The 15,419-nt window shown below is 38.2% G+C and overlaps 1 protein-coding gene across 1 annotated transcript in view; it reads left to right on the top strand.

Annotated features, from left to right (window-relative positions):
• LOC138765191 (AMP deaminase 2-like) overlaps nucleotides 1-15,419 on the top strand; it is a 132,363-nt gene that overhangs the window by 82,034 nt on the left and 34,910 nt on the right. Inside the window, exons 4-9 of the mRNA XM_069942114.1 lie at nucleotides 2,887-2,955; nucleotides 6,308-6,419; nucleotides 8,970-9,156; nucleotides 10,916-11,057; nucleotides 13,374-13,463; nucleotides 14,010-14,139. Coding sequence (XP_069798215.1) covers nucleotides 2,887-2,955; nucleotides 6,308-6,419; nucleotides 8,970-9,156; nucleotides 10,916-11,057; nucleotides 13,374-13,463; nucleotides 14,010-14,139 — 730 coding nt within the window. The remainder of the gene's footprint in view (nucleotides 1-2,886; nucleotides 2,956-6,307; nucleotides 6,420-8,969; nucleotides 9,157-10,915; nucleotides 11,058-13,373; nucleotides 13,464-14,009; nucleotides 14,140-15,419) is intronic.

The following is a 15,419-nucleotide window of genomic DNA, read 5'->3' as shown; positions in this document are numbered from 1 at the left end:
TATTATCGGATGAATTTGGAAAAATTAATTGGATCCTCTATTAGGCATTTTGAACTCTGAGTTTATTTCACAAAGACCTCTGATTAAAAGCATTGGCTCATGATGCTTGTGTACTTGTCAACTAAAATGTGATCAATTAAACGGAGTGTGAACGTTGAAAATCCACATCATATTTTCTGCTTACTCCCACGACACAAGCTGAGGTGTGCTGCAATCCACTATGGTCAATTCTTTTTAAATTTATATAGACAACACGAAAACAGGCCATTTTGACCCACAAGTCTGTGCTGCCCAATTTACACCCCATTAACCTACAACCCCAGTACGTTTTGAATGGTGGGAGAAAATCCAAGCAGACATGGGAAGAATAAACGGACAGCATAGCATAGGAGTTTAAACCCGATCTGGTCCCAGTTGCTGGCACTGTAAAGGCATTGCAGTAACTGCTCCACCAACCGTGCTGCCCTGCTTTTCAATCTGTCAAATGTGCTTAGTGAAATCATATCTATTGGCCATATCAAATGTTACAAAATGAAATCTAAACTGATAAGGAGATATAATTGTCATGCCTCAGGCAAAGAACAAGAGAATTGCAAGCCAAGTAGTATGGTTGAAATACTCTGCTCACCCATACAAACACAACCAATGTTCTCTTCACTCTGATGTACATCTTCAAGACTGCCTTTTCTTGTGAAGTGCCATCATAAATGGAACTCAGTCCAGCCAGGAACTTACAAGATTTGACTGAAACTCAAATATCCCTGCTTTTGCTGGGTAAATCTGCCTATTCTCTCTTGGGAAAGCCAGGTTCAGTGCTGACGAAAAACTGGTGATCTGCCTGTGGACAAAGCAAAGTGACCGTGTCAAATTTTCTCTTGCTGCTCCACATGGAGAAATAATAGGGTATAATCTATAAAACTGGAATAGGACAGGGATTGAAAGTAGAGGAAAAAAGATATTTACCTTTTATCTAATTAAAAATATTTGACCCTGAATTATAACTCAAATATGGAATTTTAAATCAGGAATAGTTACTCTATTAACGAGTGCTGTTTCCTTCCCAGTGGATTGATTGAGTTGGTAAATAACTCTGTAAAAGCTAATAATAAGTTATGAATGCACATTGTAGACTCTCTTCATTTTAACAGTGCTTTTTCATTTAACTGTAGGCTATGGCAATTTCTATTTTTTAGCAGAATTTTGTATTAAACACAAGATATTTCTGTTTGGTCAGCTTTATTCTTGTTGAACTCTTTGCTGCTACCATTTTGGTTACCATGCATCTCTGTTTGTAAGAAGGTTGAGGGTTGACTTAATAGAGGTCTACGTGATTATGAGAGGCAAGAATAGGGTGGACAGCCAGCACCTTTTTCCCAGGGTGACAGTAGCAAATTTCTGTATAAGGTGAGGGGAGGAAAGTTTAGGGGAGACTTCAGCATAGGTTTTGTCAACAGAGAGTAGTGGGTGCCTGGAATGCATTACCAGGATAATGATGGAGGGTGGAACAATAGGGACATTTAAAAAAAACTTAGGCACGTGGAGGCATGAAAAATAGAGGGTTATGGGTGAAAGATAGGGATGGTTTAAATTATTGATTTAGATTGGCGCAATTTTGTGGGCTGAAGGGTCTGTACTGTGCTGTGATGTTCTATGCTCTCATGGTAAATGTTAATCTAAGGCAAGAGACCCTACTTGTGCTTTTAAATGTTGTTGTAATTTGTTTTGCATTACATTTTTTGAATAACTGTCCAAGTTTGGTATTGATATTGTTGAAATACTGATGAACTGAAACAGGCTGTCAGTACTTTTGTTATGGATGAAAGATATCCCAGTGTTATTAACCAGTTTAGTTTTCATTGAGAGCAGTTTAAACAACCAAAAAATACTTATAAGCAAACAATGAGCTGCTGGGTAGAAATGGACAGTCAGTGATTCGGGTCAGAATTCTTTATTGAGTCTGAAGTAAAAAGAGAATGATTTTACTTGTATGAAGGGGGAAGAAGCTGGGGAGGAGCAAGAGGGGATAAGAGGCAAAAGGGTGTGAGAAGTGGAGAGACAGATAAATGGAGAGACTATTGGATAGGGAAAATTTTGAGAAAAAAGTAATTAAAGGAGTAGGAAACAAAGAGATGGAAAATTGTTCAGTTCAGGCTGTCCAGGATAAATTTAATGTTTTGCAGGTTTACGTTTGGCCTGTTGTGATCATGGACGAGGTCGAGGAAAGATATATCTGTGTAGGAATGGTTGGGGAAATTTTAACAGTTGCCTGCAAGAAACTCAAATCTGGGCCCACAAATAGAGCGTTGGTGCTCAGTGAAGTGATCACACAAGCATGCATGCAAAATGGTCTAAACAATTATGCAATGGGATAAATTAGAATAAATACAGGTTGTACCTCTTTAATCTGCCCATTGCTGAATCACAGGAAATGCCAGAAAACAGAAATAGACCCTTAAGGGAACCCCCAATGTAAACATATCAAAGGGAGAACAAAGTTTAAAACAGGAAATAATACTGTGAGGTGGCACAGTTAACGTAGTGGTGCCAGCAATTAGACTGTCTGTAAGGAGTTTATACTAATGATGGCAGATTCAAACATGCCGGACCATGGGAGTTGCCAGACCATAGAGGCTGGATAGGAGAAATACAACTGGTTCATTGTTTGCTTATAAGGTATAAGAGTCTCATTAGTATCTGAGATGTTTGAAGGGGGGAAAATATTCAAAACTGCATTGAACTGCAAAAAATAATTTGTGATTTGGTGCAACGTGAACTGCAGTTGGAAATATGTTTGTTCGTATCTGGATTAACTTGCTTGTTTTCTCTCTTCTCCATTTCCCCTTTCTCTCCTTGCATCTTTGCCTTGCTTCTGCCTGCCATTTCCAGACTAGAACCAGAAATTTTACTCCGAGCCAAACAGGACTTCATGAAAATTGACAGCGCTGCAGACTTACAGTGAGTCTTCCTGCACTCCCAGAAGGAGTGCTTGCTTCTTCAACATGGTACCAGTCGTGTAGCTACAGAACTGTCATGCATTTTCTCTGCTTTCTGTTCCTTTTTGTTCTTTCTCAGGTTTCGAGAAATGGACTGATTATTTGCATAACCCTCCAGAGTGTTCTTTGACCATTAACCTCTTTTACATTTAATCGCATTCTCCAGTGTTCTGAAACATTTTGGTGGGGGGGAGCACGGAATAATTAAAAATGAAAAATCTTTGTGTCCGTTAGTTGATGTGTTGCAACATCAGAAATCTTTGTCATGGTTTTGTTTGTTTGCTGTATTATTGTAAAAGTAATAAACCACAGAGACAAAGCTTGTTATTGTATAACTACAGATTGTGACAGTATCTGAGTGTTTTGTATTCTCCAGAAATCACCAAGGCTGTAGTGGAGTGTTAATTCACTGTAACTTTCATATATGTTGCTTTTAATTCTCAAAATTGTTCCAGAGACCAGTTTGGTAAGTGTGGCTTGCACTGCAGTGGGTCATTGCCATTTATTCTCCTTTGACCTCATTTTGTAAGCCTCTGTGTAGCGCCTTCTATTTAATAGCATAGCTGAGATTATCACACCAGAATGGAGAGTTGCAAAGCGTCAGCTGGTTAACTTCAATAAGACTATTAGTAGAAGATGGGTTGGAGAGCACTAGAATCTGTCTGAATTTTTTATTTGCTGCATCTTTGTTTTAAATTTGATTTCTAGATATTATTGAAAGTGGCGATGGTCTTTGTGCTGTTGTTGTTATTTCAACACTTGCACAGGTTAAATCAGCATCATTAGGCCAGAATCCAGGGCAAAGAGGAAATTAGTGTGTCTGTATCTATTGAAGAAATATTACAAGGAGATGATTAAAACTAGTTGGAACAGAATGATATCACTTCATTCTTGTACATCAACAGTTTGGGGTGTATGGACACTTTGCAAGCTTGAGGTTGGGTTAGAGTTACAGTGAAGCATTTACATTTTCAGTCTGTGAAGCTCTGTTTAGAATAGGAACAGAAGAATTCATTTGTCCTTCAAGTCTATTCTGCCATTAATCAATCATGCCTGAATGGGGAAAAATACAAGTTTTTATCAACAGCAATGGGCAGAATGAAACCAAGGGATAAACAAGCATTGACTATAACAACATTGCGGGGACACCTTCTTCCCCTCTGCCATTAGATTTCTGGGCGGGCAGTGAACTACAGACACTACCTCACTTTTTTTCTCTCCTTTTGCGCCAATTTATTTATTTATTTAAATAGTGTATTTATTGAAATAAGGTTGGATGTGTACCTGGAGGAGAGGGGGTTGGAGGGTTATTGGCGGAGAGCGGGAGGTTTGAGCTAGTGGAGTTGTTCTAGTGAACCGGTGCGGACTCGAAAGGTCAACCTGGCCTTGTTTCTGCTCCGTAAATAGTTATATGGTTATTTTCATGTGGAGAATGAAAAGAAAGTCTGTACGAAATTATATAATTATTTGAGATGGTGGACATGCAGGAACTTTTGATATAGTATAACAACAGGAAGTAGAGATCTATGCGACTACTAAAGGTTAAAGCATAGCCTAACCTGTCCTCTCCCAAACATGGCCAATCTGAACCGCTGAATTTTTTTTCCATACCTGACCCAATCCATCATCATCTTGAATCTAACTATCTCAAAGGCGCTCATGATCTTTTTATGGTGTAATGCCAAAGATAATGCATGCAAATCTGAAAATCAGATTGATTAGGCTAACATGCTGAGCCAATTTGACACAGCCTATTTATTCCAAACTAAATCCAACCATGTTATTTCAATGTATGCTTAACACAACCGAAATCCAATGCACGTTGTCTGTTCCTTTGTGGCTTAGTTAGGTGACCAATGTCAACAAGGAAGCATAAATCTAGGATAAGGAAAGATGAATTTTGGAGTAAGGCTATTTTTTTTTTGTATTGAATGGTGAAAGCTCATTGCAACCCTGAATGTTTGAAGCAGTTTCTGTTGATGCATTTCATGGGAACTTGATCCATTCTTACCACATATGTATTATTTAATAAAGACTGCAACTTGGAGTGTGAGGGTGCATATATAATAACATGGCCAGTTTCTGTATAGTTCTCGCCACACTTTTTTTTGGAAATTGCATCTGTTACAGTACGTTTCTGATTATCTGAAATGCTTGGGACCTGACCTATATCGGTTCTCCACATTTTTCGGATAACTGAGAAATTTCTTTAAGTCGAACAGTAGCATTAGAAGAATATTTGTATCCACGATTAAACAACAACAAATAACAACAGGAGCCTTTTCAAGCATGAAATGATGAAATATGTTTAATTCTTACCCTCCCCCCAAAACAAAAACGTGATTTCGGCTTACAAAGTGCAGCAAAAAATGCTAGAACTTCTGCGTGACAGTTTTTTCCAATGTTTTCTCCAGTCTCATCTGTTTCATTAATCATGGTTTTTGTCTTAATCTCTTTAATTCTATACACTGACGTGATTTTTTTTTTCTTTTATGAATGCTCTAGTGCAACCTTTTTGTTCCTCTGTACCCCTTGGGCATTTTTTACAGGTTCCCGCGTACCCCTAAAAATTAAGGATTTAAAAAAAACCACGACATTGTGCAATCTGACTGCAGATTACAACACCATGTATTGTACAGTAGTGGCTATTTTCTCAGACCCAATGTACCCCTTGAAAAGTGCAAATGTACCACTGGGGGTACATGGACCCCAGGTTGGGGTCTAGTGCATCAATAAGTACATCACACATGTTCACAATGTTGTCTATAGGCACTTTTTCTGCAGTATCAACTAAGTCCTCTTCAATGCTATCTGCAGACCTATTTGGCCATTGCAGCTATAGCTTAGAACAGTACGCGAGAGCTCTGTTGATTATGGTCCCAACATGCAGAAGCAATTTGAAAACCAGCTTGGGATTACTAAACTGAGGAAATAATTTTGTGAAAATTCTTTTGCCTGACCTTTCTGTTGAAATGGATGTATTTAAGAAAAGATTGCTGATTAGCAATTCTTTGAAAATAAATAAATGTTTCAGTGGGTCCTCGAGGAAGGTGTTTGTCAAAATGGTTGTCAGTTTTGTGAGTTTCAAAGTTTATAACAAATTATGTTCTGATCATTTAGATTCTTAAAATTTAGTGATTATGAATTCCCACCATTGGCAATAATGAAATCTATAATAATACCCGTGTCTTCACGCACTGAATTATTTCAGCAAATGCAAATTCTTCAGGATGTACATTTTGTAATGAACTCAGGTGGACACATAAGGTTATGTGGGGTGTGTTGTGACTTGTCTTCTGGACCTTTTTCCTCAGATACTATAAAGATCAAGTTGATTATGTAGCAGAGAAGTATCCAGAAGATCAAGACCATGATCTTCTCCAGGAATTTCAGCGAGTTAGAATATCAGGAGAAGAAAAGTGTGGGGTACAGTGGAATTTTGTTTGCTTATTACTGATGAAGAGAATGGGATTATCTCCATATTAAGTGAAATGTTTATATAAAAAAAAGTAATCAAACTTTAATGAAATATATGTTCCCCTTGATTAGTCACAAATTATTAACATCTCTCTTTGGATTAATTGGAAAAAGACTTTATTTTTCAGATTGCTGCCTTTGCTATATATTATTTACAGAGGAGAGCTGAGTTGGTTTAGTGCATTTCTATTTCCTCTGCAGCATAGAGAAAAAATACTTTATTCCATTGATGCTACAGTGTATTATTGTATAATACAGCATTGCTGTATTTGGTATAATGGATGCTATTATACCTGCATTAACATGCATGAAACAATTTTCATATCTGACATTCTTGCTGTTAGAATCTTAGAATCAACAGCATAGAAAACAGGCCATTTGGCCCTTCCATGCTGAAATATTATTCCGCTAGTCCCATAACCCTCCAGACCTCTCCCATCCATGCATCTATCCAATTTAATCTTAAAATTTAAGAGTGAGCCTTCATTTACCACATCTCCCACTCTCCCACCGCTCTCTGAGTGAAGAAGTTTCCCATAATGTTTCCCCTAAACCTTTCCCCTTTCACCCTATGTCCTCTTGTATTTATCTCTCCTGATCTAAGTGGAAAGAGTCTATATGCATTTAATCTGTCTATAATTTTGCAAAACTCTATCAAATCTCCCTTCATTCTTCTACGCTCCAAGGAATAGAGTCCTAACCTGTTTAATCTTTCCCTGTAACTCAATTCCTGAAGACCCAGCAACATACTAGTAAGTCTTCTTTGCCATCTTTCAATCAAACTGATATCCTTCCTGTTATTAGGCAACCAGAACTGCACATAATATTCCAAATTTGGCCTCTTCAATGTCTTGTATAACCTCACCATAACATTGCAACTCCTATACTCAATATTTTGATTTATGAAGGCTAAGATGCCAAAAGCTTTCTTTACAACCCTGTCTACCTGTGATGGCCCTTTCAGGGAATTATGTATCTGTATTCCCAGATGCCTTTGATCCTCTGCACTCCTCAGTACGCTACCATTTACTCTGTATCTCCTACCTTGTTTGTTCTTCCAAAATGCCACACCACACACTTTTCTGAATCAGATTCCATCTGCTATTTTCTGTCCAATTGGTCCAGATCCTTTTGCAATCTTTGAAAGTCTTTCTCGCTGTCCACAGCTCCTCTAATCTTTGTGTCATCTGCAAATATGCTTATCTAATTTACCACATTATCATCCAGGTCAGTGGTTTTTAAACTGCCCCCCAAAGTCCCATTACACCTTAAGCAATCCCTATGCCATAAGTGCTTAAGGTGGGATGTGAGTGGAAAGATGAGTTTGAAAACTACTGTTTTAATCGTCCCTCATTGGCTCGTTATGTGCACATTTTCATAACTCCAAAGCAAATGCGCCAATGACAATTTTTCTCAATCAAAATATTTCCGTAACAATTGGTTCTAGAACAGTAGTTCTCAACCTTCCTTTCCCACTCACATCCCACCTTAAGCAATCCCTTACTACCAGTAATCATAGAGCACCTGTGGCATAGGGATTGCTTAAGGTGGAATGTGAGTTGAGGGGGGCACTTTGAAAACCACTGATCCAGATCATTGATATTGACAACACGCAACAATGGTCCCAGCACAGATCCCTGAGGCACACACTAGTCACAGGCCTCCAGTCTGAGAAGCAACCATCCACTACCAACCTCTGTCTTCTCCCATACAGCCAATTTTGAATCCAATTTACAACCTCTCTATGGCTACCTAGTGTCAGAACCTTCTGAACTAACCTTCCATATGGGACCTTGTCAATGACTTACTAAAGTCCATGTAGGCAACATCCACAGTCTTTCCTTCACCTACTTTCTTGATAACCTCTTTGAAAAAAACTTGTAAGATTCGTTTAACATGGCTTAGCACGTACAAAGCCATACTGACCCCTTGATCATCCCTTGGCTGTCCAAATACTTGTATATTCGATCTCTCAAAACATCTTCCAATAATTTACCTACTACTGGCGTCAGGGTTACCAGCCTATAATTTCTTGGTTTTCCAATTTCTTTTCATTTATGCTGCAGATTAGTTTGTTAGTAGGCAACCTATGAGGTAATCACGTGTCTTGAGCATTTGAAGTGATGTATAATCATACTTCAACATACCTATCACTCAAATGCATGAATCTCAATGCACTAGATAGCCAGCAAATAGTTTGGATTGTTGGAAGAGGTGTGGGGTTATAAAATTATGTTTCCCATATGGAAAAGTATCTTTGCAATTGTCAAATCACATTTGAAGCAAAATGATCTTGAATACCTGGAAAAAATGATCATGAGATTCAGTGTTGTGATGTTTTTAATATTGTAACTTTTTATTAATAGAATCTTGTGAGCTTGTGAAGCTTATTTTAAGTCACTTGTAGCTTTTAAATATTTTGTATAACATTGGTTGATTCTTTGTCAAACATCAACCAATAATAAGCAATGTTTCTAAATTTATTGTTCTTTGCCACAGGTCCCCTTCACTGATCTTCTTGATGCTGCTAAGTGTGTTGTCAGAAGTCTTTTTATCCGACAGAAGTACATGGCTTTATCCTTGCAGAGCTTTTGTAAGACAACTGTAAAGTTTTTAGAGCAGCTGGGAGACAGGCAATGTCATGTAAATTTATATGATGAAATGCCAGAAACACCCATTTCACCAGGTGAGGCCAAACAAAACAATGGTTAATCATGAGGAGACAGATGGTTTTTTTGGTCTTTTTCTTTGGCTTGGCTTCGCGGACGAAGATTTATGGAGGGGGTAAAAAGTCCACGTCAGCTGCAGGCTCGTTTGTGGCTGACAAGTCCGATGCGGGACAGGCAGACACGATTGCAGCGGTTGCAAGGAAAAATTGGTTGGTTGGGGTTGGGTGTTGGGTTTTTCCTCCTTTGCCTTTTGTCAGTGAGGTGGGCTCTGCGGTCTTCTTCAAAGGAGGTTGCTGCCCGCCAAACTGTGAGGCGCCAAGATGCACGGTTTGAGGCGTTATCAGCCCACTGGCGGTGGTCAATGTGGCAGGCACCAAGAGATTTCTTTAGGCAGTCCTTGTACCTTTTCTTTGGTGCACCTCTGTCACGGTGGCCAGTGGAGAGCTCGCCATATAACACGATCTTGGGAAGGCGATGGTCCTCCATTCTGGAGACGTGACCCATCCAGCGCAGCTGGATCTTCAGCAGCGTGGACTCGATGCTGTCGACCTCTGCCATCTCGAGTACTTCGACGTTAGGGGTGTAAGCGCTCCAATGGATGTTGAGGATGGAGCGGAGACAACGCTGGTGGAAGCTGGTGGTAGTTAGTCACAAATAAGTTGTTTGTAATTATTGGTCAGGAAGACTTGTGCTGTAAATGTAATAGGAGCCAGCTCATACTGAATGATTAGAGTACAAATCATGCGCTTATTTCAAGATGTTTTTATTTCAGAAATGTTGTTCATAGATTTGAAAGGTCTTGAAATCACTCATTTTAATCGCTAGACTAGATAGATGGACACTACCTGGAGAAGTTTTGCAGTTCCAGATTGTCATTAACATAAAAAAAACTTGCACTTTCCAGTTAAAACGAATAACATCAATTTCCATCTGTAACCCATAGCTCTTTTTCGTGAAAACAATGACCTGTTTGTTACTGCTGTTAGTATGCAGAGAAACACGAAGATGATTTTAATTAGAGCCATTTTTAGCATTTGGATTTGCCATACAGAAAAAGGAGCCTTGTTTTTGTAAGGAATTAAACATGCCCATCCAATTGCACTGGTTGAACTGATCACAAACCACTGACTCTGATGGGTAGTTTACTCAAATCTTGCCATGTTTGCATCTTAATGGTTGAGAAGATGAGATTCTGACTTATTAGGAGACATGTCACTGAATGATATTTCCAAAATGTGTCAGGTACTTGGATGTTTAATTTTGCCAAAATAATTCATCATCATTTGTAGCTGCAATTTTGTGACAATTGCAGTTGGACAAATCTTCCATCTGATTAGTTACTTAATTTAAAAAAAAAAATGATGCGGCACAGTCGAAGGCCCTTCTGCGCCATGAAATCTGTGTTGTCCAACTACACCTAATTAACCTACCGACCTATAAGGTTTGGAGGGTGGGAGAATACCAGTGCACCTGGGCAAAACTCACGCAGGTCACTGGCAAACATGCAAGATCTTTGCATTGGATTCTAACCGGCTTTTGGCGCTGTAATAGTGGTGCCCTAACCCTAACCATTCCACCAAATTCCCAATGTTGTCCCATAATTGGAACAAAAATTGGAATGAGTTATTGTAATTGTACCTGTAACCATAAAATGCTATGATGTTATTATGACTAACAACTGAAAACAAAGCCATGCAATAATATTATCCTTGTGCTGGGTAATGGTGTAGCAATTTAAAAACTGAGAATTGATCTTTCTGTTCAATTGTCTTGCAGACTCATCCATCCACTCGCCTTTTGCTGAGGAACACCCGTACAAAAATTGTGACCCAAATTTAATGCCTGAGGATATTGGGTTTGGCTGCAAAATGATCGATGGAGTCACCCACGTATATTTAAATTCAAACATAATGGACAAGTAAACAAAAACTTTTCAAATTGTTTTAAAACTAGCATGAGAAGCACTGATCAGATAGACAGCCAGCACCTTTTTTGCAGGGGAGGAGTAGCAAACACCAAAGTGAAGGGTGAATTTGGGGGTATGTTTTTTTTTTACACAGACTTGTGGGCCCAAGGATGGTGGTGGAGGCTGGAACAACAGGTGCATTTAAGAGACTCTTGAACTGAATCATGGATGAAAGGGGAAAAAAAAGGGTAATGAGGTAGGGAGGGTTTAGGTTTTTTAAATAGGATGGCAAAATGTTGTGGGCCGGACCCTAACCCTAATCCTAATTATTTAAATTTTCCAGTGTACTGTAAATATTTTTAAAAGAATTTACAAAATAAGATGAAATGTAGTTATTAGATAATTTAATAAATTTTTCAATTACACCTGTGCTGTAACATTCTATCTACGTGTGGAGGTGCTCAATTATATTCATTCCCCTCAAATACTGATTTTTTTTCTTGGAGGTTATTTTCATTTGCCTCTATAATCTGTCTAATTATGAAATATCTAGTAACGACAATGTTATTTCTTTTGCAATCAGCTTTCAGGATATGAGTATCCCTGGCAAGGCCAATATTTATTGTTCATTCCTAATTCCCTTTAAAGGCAGAGGTGATAGTGAAAGTGATCTCAAGCGTCAATTTGTGAAGTGGATGTAGCCTGGAGTACTTTGTCCAAATCTGGGTGTTCTTTTAACTTAGTGATTGTGGTGTAATGGAATATCATGCTTGTGTGGCGGATGATGTTCATGGTCACATGCCATCATGTCGATGTGTTAGGAATAATGAGATCACACCCGAAGTTGTCAGCCAGAGAAGAGTAAAAGCATTTATTGACATACTGTCAGGCTTAATATAGATACACAACGTCTGACCTGGCATCATGACATCTGAAGTGTGAATGACCTCATGATGTAGTTACGTTGAGTAGGCCAAGGCTTCTCAGTAGACCTGTGGGTTCTGCTGAATCACTATGCCTCGTGGCTGTAATGGCTAATTGCCAGTAGATAGGAGGCTGTTGTGTATCCATCACAAGACGGAAGTTGTTAGCGCTGGTTCGGCCCACTCCCTCCAAGTGTACTGCTACACTAGGTCATTTCTAAGGGCGGTTAGTTCAGAATAAGCCACGTTGATGGGTCTAGAGGGACATGTTGACCAGACCAGGATGGGAGGTTTTCTTCATTGAGTGGCAGAGTTAAGTATTCCAAAACTGCAACATGAAATTTGTATATCAATCTCTGGATTGTCAGTCCAGGTCTGACAATAGCCCAAAAACGTGGCTGAGACACACATCCACATCTAAATAATCGTGCATTAAAAGAACAGCAGTAGACAATGAATTTCTTATTGTTAAATTCAGCATTCAATAAGATTAGGATGAACTATTTCACTCAGCACCTTGAATGTATCCTATTCCCCTGTCCATAGATTGATTTGATATCCAGAAATGTATTGATCTTTTTTCCAATCATGATACATGTTAGTTGTTCCCGTGGAGTGGAGTATTCCAACACATTGAATCAAGAACTAAATTGAAACCCAGAGTCAAGAACTTTTCCTCATCTCCGTTCCTGTTACTCTGTCTATAAACACTACTTTAGTCTCCCCATCCAGGATAAATGTCTTCTCAATGTTTAACCCATTATATGCCTTAAGAGGACCAGATGTTTCAGCGAGATTGCCATGCCTTAAGAGGACCAGATGTTTCAGCGAGATTGCCTCTCATTCTTCTAAACTGCAGCAAAAATAGGTGTGGTGTCACCAGCTACTCATCCATTTACTCCCACCTACTTAATCACAGGAATCAGTCAAGTTCATTCTCTTTTAAGACAAGTATATTCCCTTAAAAATAATGCTGGAGAAACTCAAATAGTGTTCTTTTTATAGCCAAGATAAAGCTATATAACCAATGTTTTGGACTTGAGCCCTTCATCAAGGTATATTGCCTTCTTGGGTAAGGAGATCTATCTATTAACAATGGTCAAGCCCTGTAGGAAGATCTGTTCTCATTTGTGAGAGAGTAGGGACTGAAAGAATAAGAATTTAAGATACTGAGCAAACAATACTATTTATTGAGAGCATTGAATCCCTCACTGTCATCATCTAGTCCTTGAGATTATATCATAAATTATTAAGAAAGCAGAGAGCTGAGCTGCAGGTGTTGACTTCGAAATTTTAAACTAGATCGTCAGAAACTATTAATTCCTTTTGGAAAAAGTGCTCAATAAAATTAATTCTTTGATTAAAAAGAAGGGCTACAGTTTTAATTTAATTCTGGTTTGTTTAGGTCAACAGAAGTGGATCTGCCTTGTCCAGATCTTCAGGAGTTCACTGCTGACATGAATGTCTTAATGGCATTAATAATCAATGGACCAGTGTAAGTACAATATTAGTTACTCAAAATACATTTGTGCTCTTCTGGTTCTTTTTCTGACTTGGCAACACAAATTTAGCTTTTGCCTGAAACCAACATGATGTATTGTGGAAAGCAGAAAGAACTGTCCAGCTAAATTGATATCTAACAGTTGTGTCAATAAAGTCAATGACACACCATGAAAAATAGCCTTTTAGTTCATGATGCCAACACTTGGGTAGGGCAAACCAATTCACTTTCCCATGTGCTTTTCACATGGATTAGGGGAAAATTCAATAGATTAAAACAATGAATAAATCGATGCAAATGCACCTAAAAATTGTAGTTTTCTCTTGCCTTGTGAACAATAAATTGGTAATTGCAACATTTCTGCACTGGACTGGAGTTGAGCAGTATACTAAATGTACACGAGCCATCTTTTTTAAAAAAAGATTAACCATGAATACACCTTTTATTTCCAGTGCATTTCTATAATGATGCTTGACTTATTCTTGCAGAATATGTTGGTGGTTATAAATTTGACTAAACTATTTTCCTTTGTCTCAAAAGGAAATCTTTCTGCTACCGACGCCTGCAGTATCTGAGCTCTAAGTTCCAGATGCATGTGTTATTGAATGAAATGAAAGAGCTGGCTGCACAGAAAAAAGTACCACATCGTGACTTCTACAATATTCGCAAAGTAGGGATATGAAAATCTTAATTTTTGGCCACTCATCTCTCTGTCTTTCTTATTATTCATTCTATCTTGAACTCCACTCTAGTCAACTAATACTATCACTGCAGAATTTCAGTCCTGATGATTAATCTTGTTCAATATGGAAAGGAGGATCCTTGGAGGAGATAAACCTGAAATGGCCTTGAGCCAAGTTTGGCTCATGGTATTTGTCACATAAGGTTATTTCTATGTAGATAGATCAATCAGAAGTGGAAGTGAGTATTTTTTTTATATAATTGTAATACCTTCATAGGAAGTGTCAGGATCTAATGGTGTACATTGCAAGTTTATTAAATTTACCATTGCTCCAGTATAAATCTGTCTCATTACAAATGACCTTAACAATATTATGCTTTCTCTCAGTTCACAGTTGCTTTGTTCAAATGTTCCAAAAATTTGATTTCCAACTTAATTTCCACTATGTTATTTAAATTTTGAATAGTTAAATTTTTGTGCAAAGGTAAATTAAATTATTGAGGAGATTATTATTTAGAAAAATAATTTTTTATTAAAAAAAAATGGCATTCATCTTTGGAGTATGGGGAAGGTAGCTTATTAATGGCAATTTAAAAAAAAAACAACACAGGTGGTGGAAATCTCAAAAACAGGAACTGGTGAAAACACTAAGCAGGTTTGACAATATCCTGGGAAGAGGAATAGAATTAATATTTCAGGTCAAAGACTTGGTCAGGAAAGAGAAAAACAAGTTGGTTTTAATTTGCAGACAAGATGTGGGTGGGTGAGAATGAATAGAGCAAGGGTAATATCTCTGATGGTGTGAGGCCAGGGTTGGCCATTGTCGCCAAAGCACTGGCTACCAAGCTTTACCCCATCACTTATATTAACTTTGATATCTTTCCCTCATCCTGCCATCTTTGTAACTTCAAACTAACATGCTTTTCTGACTTTTTGAGGGGTCTTCAAAATGTTAACTCTATTTTTCATTCCACAGATGCTAACCGATCTGTTGAGTTTCAAAATTTTCAGTTTTTATGATACTTTTACACCCTTGTCTTGAAGTCATTCAATTGACAACATCAATTCTGTGAAAATTGAAAAATACTTGTGACCTTCCTTGCACTTATTTATTGAAAGGAGGATGTTGGTGTTGAGAACCAGAACACATTGCATTTGACATGCCTAATGCTGTCATAAAATTCTTAAAATTAGGAGTAACAAGATCGAGTTGCACCTTCAACCCAAAAAGAGTATCTCTTCCATTGGTCAAACATGTCTCTTTAGCC

This window comes from Narcine bancroftii, chromosome 5 (genome assembly GCF_036971445.1).
Source record: "Narcine bancroftii isolate sNarBan1 chromosome 5, sNarBan1.hap1, whole genome shotgun sequence".
NCBI lineage: Eukaryota > Metazoa > Chordata > Chondrichthyes > Torpediniformes > Narcinidae > Narcine > Narcine bancroftii.
This window is presented reverse-complemented; position numbering and strand designations above follow the sequence as displayed.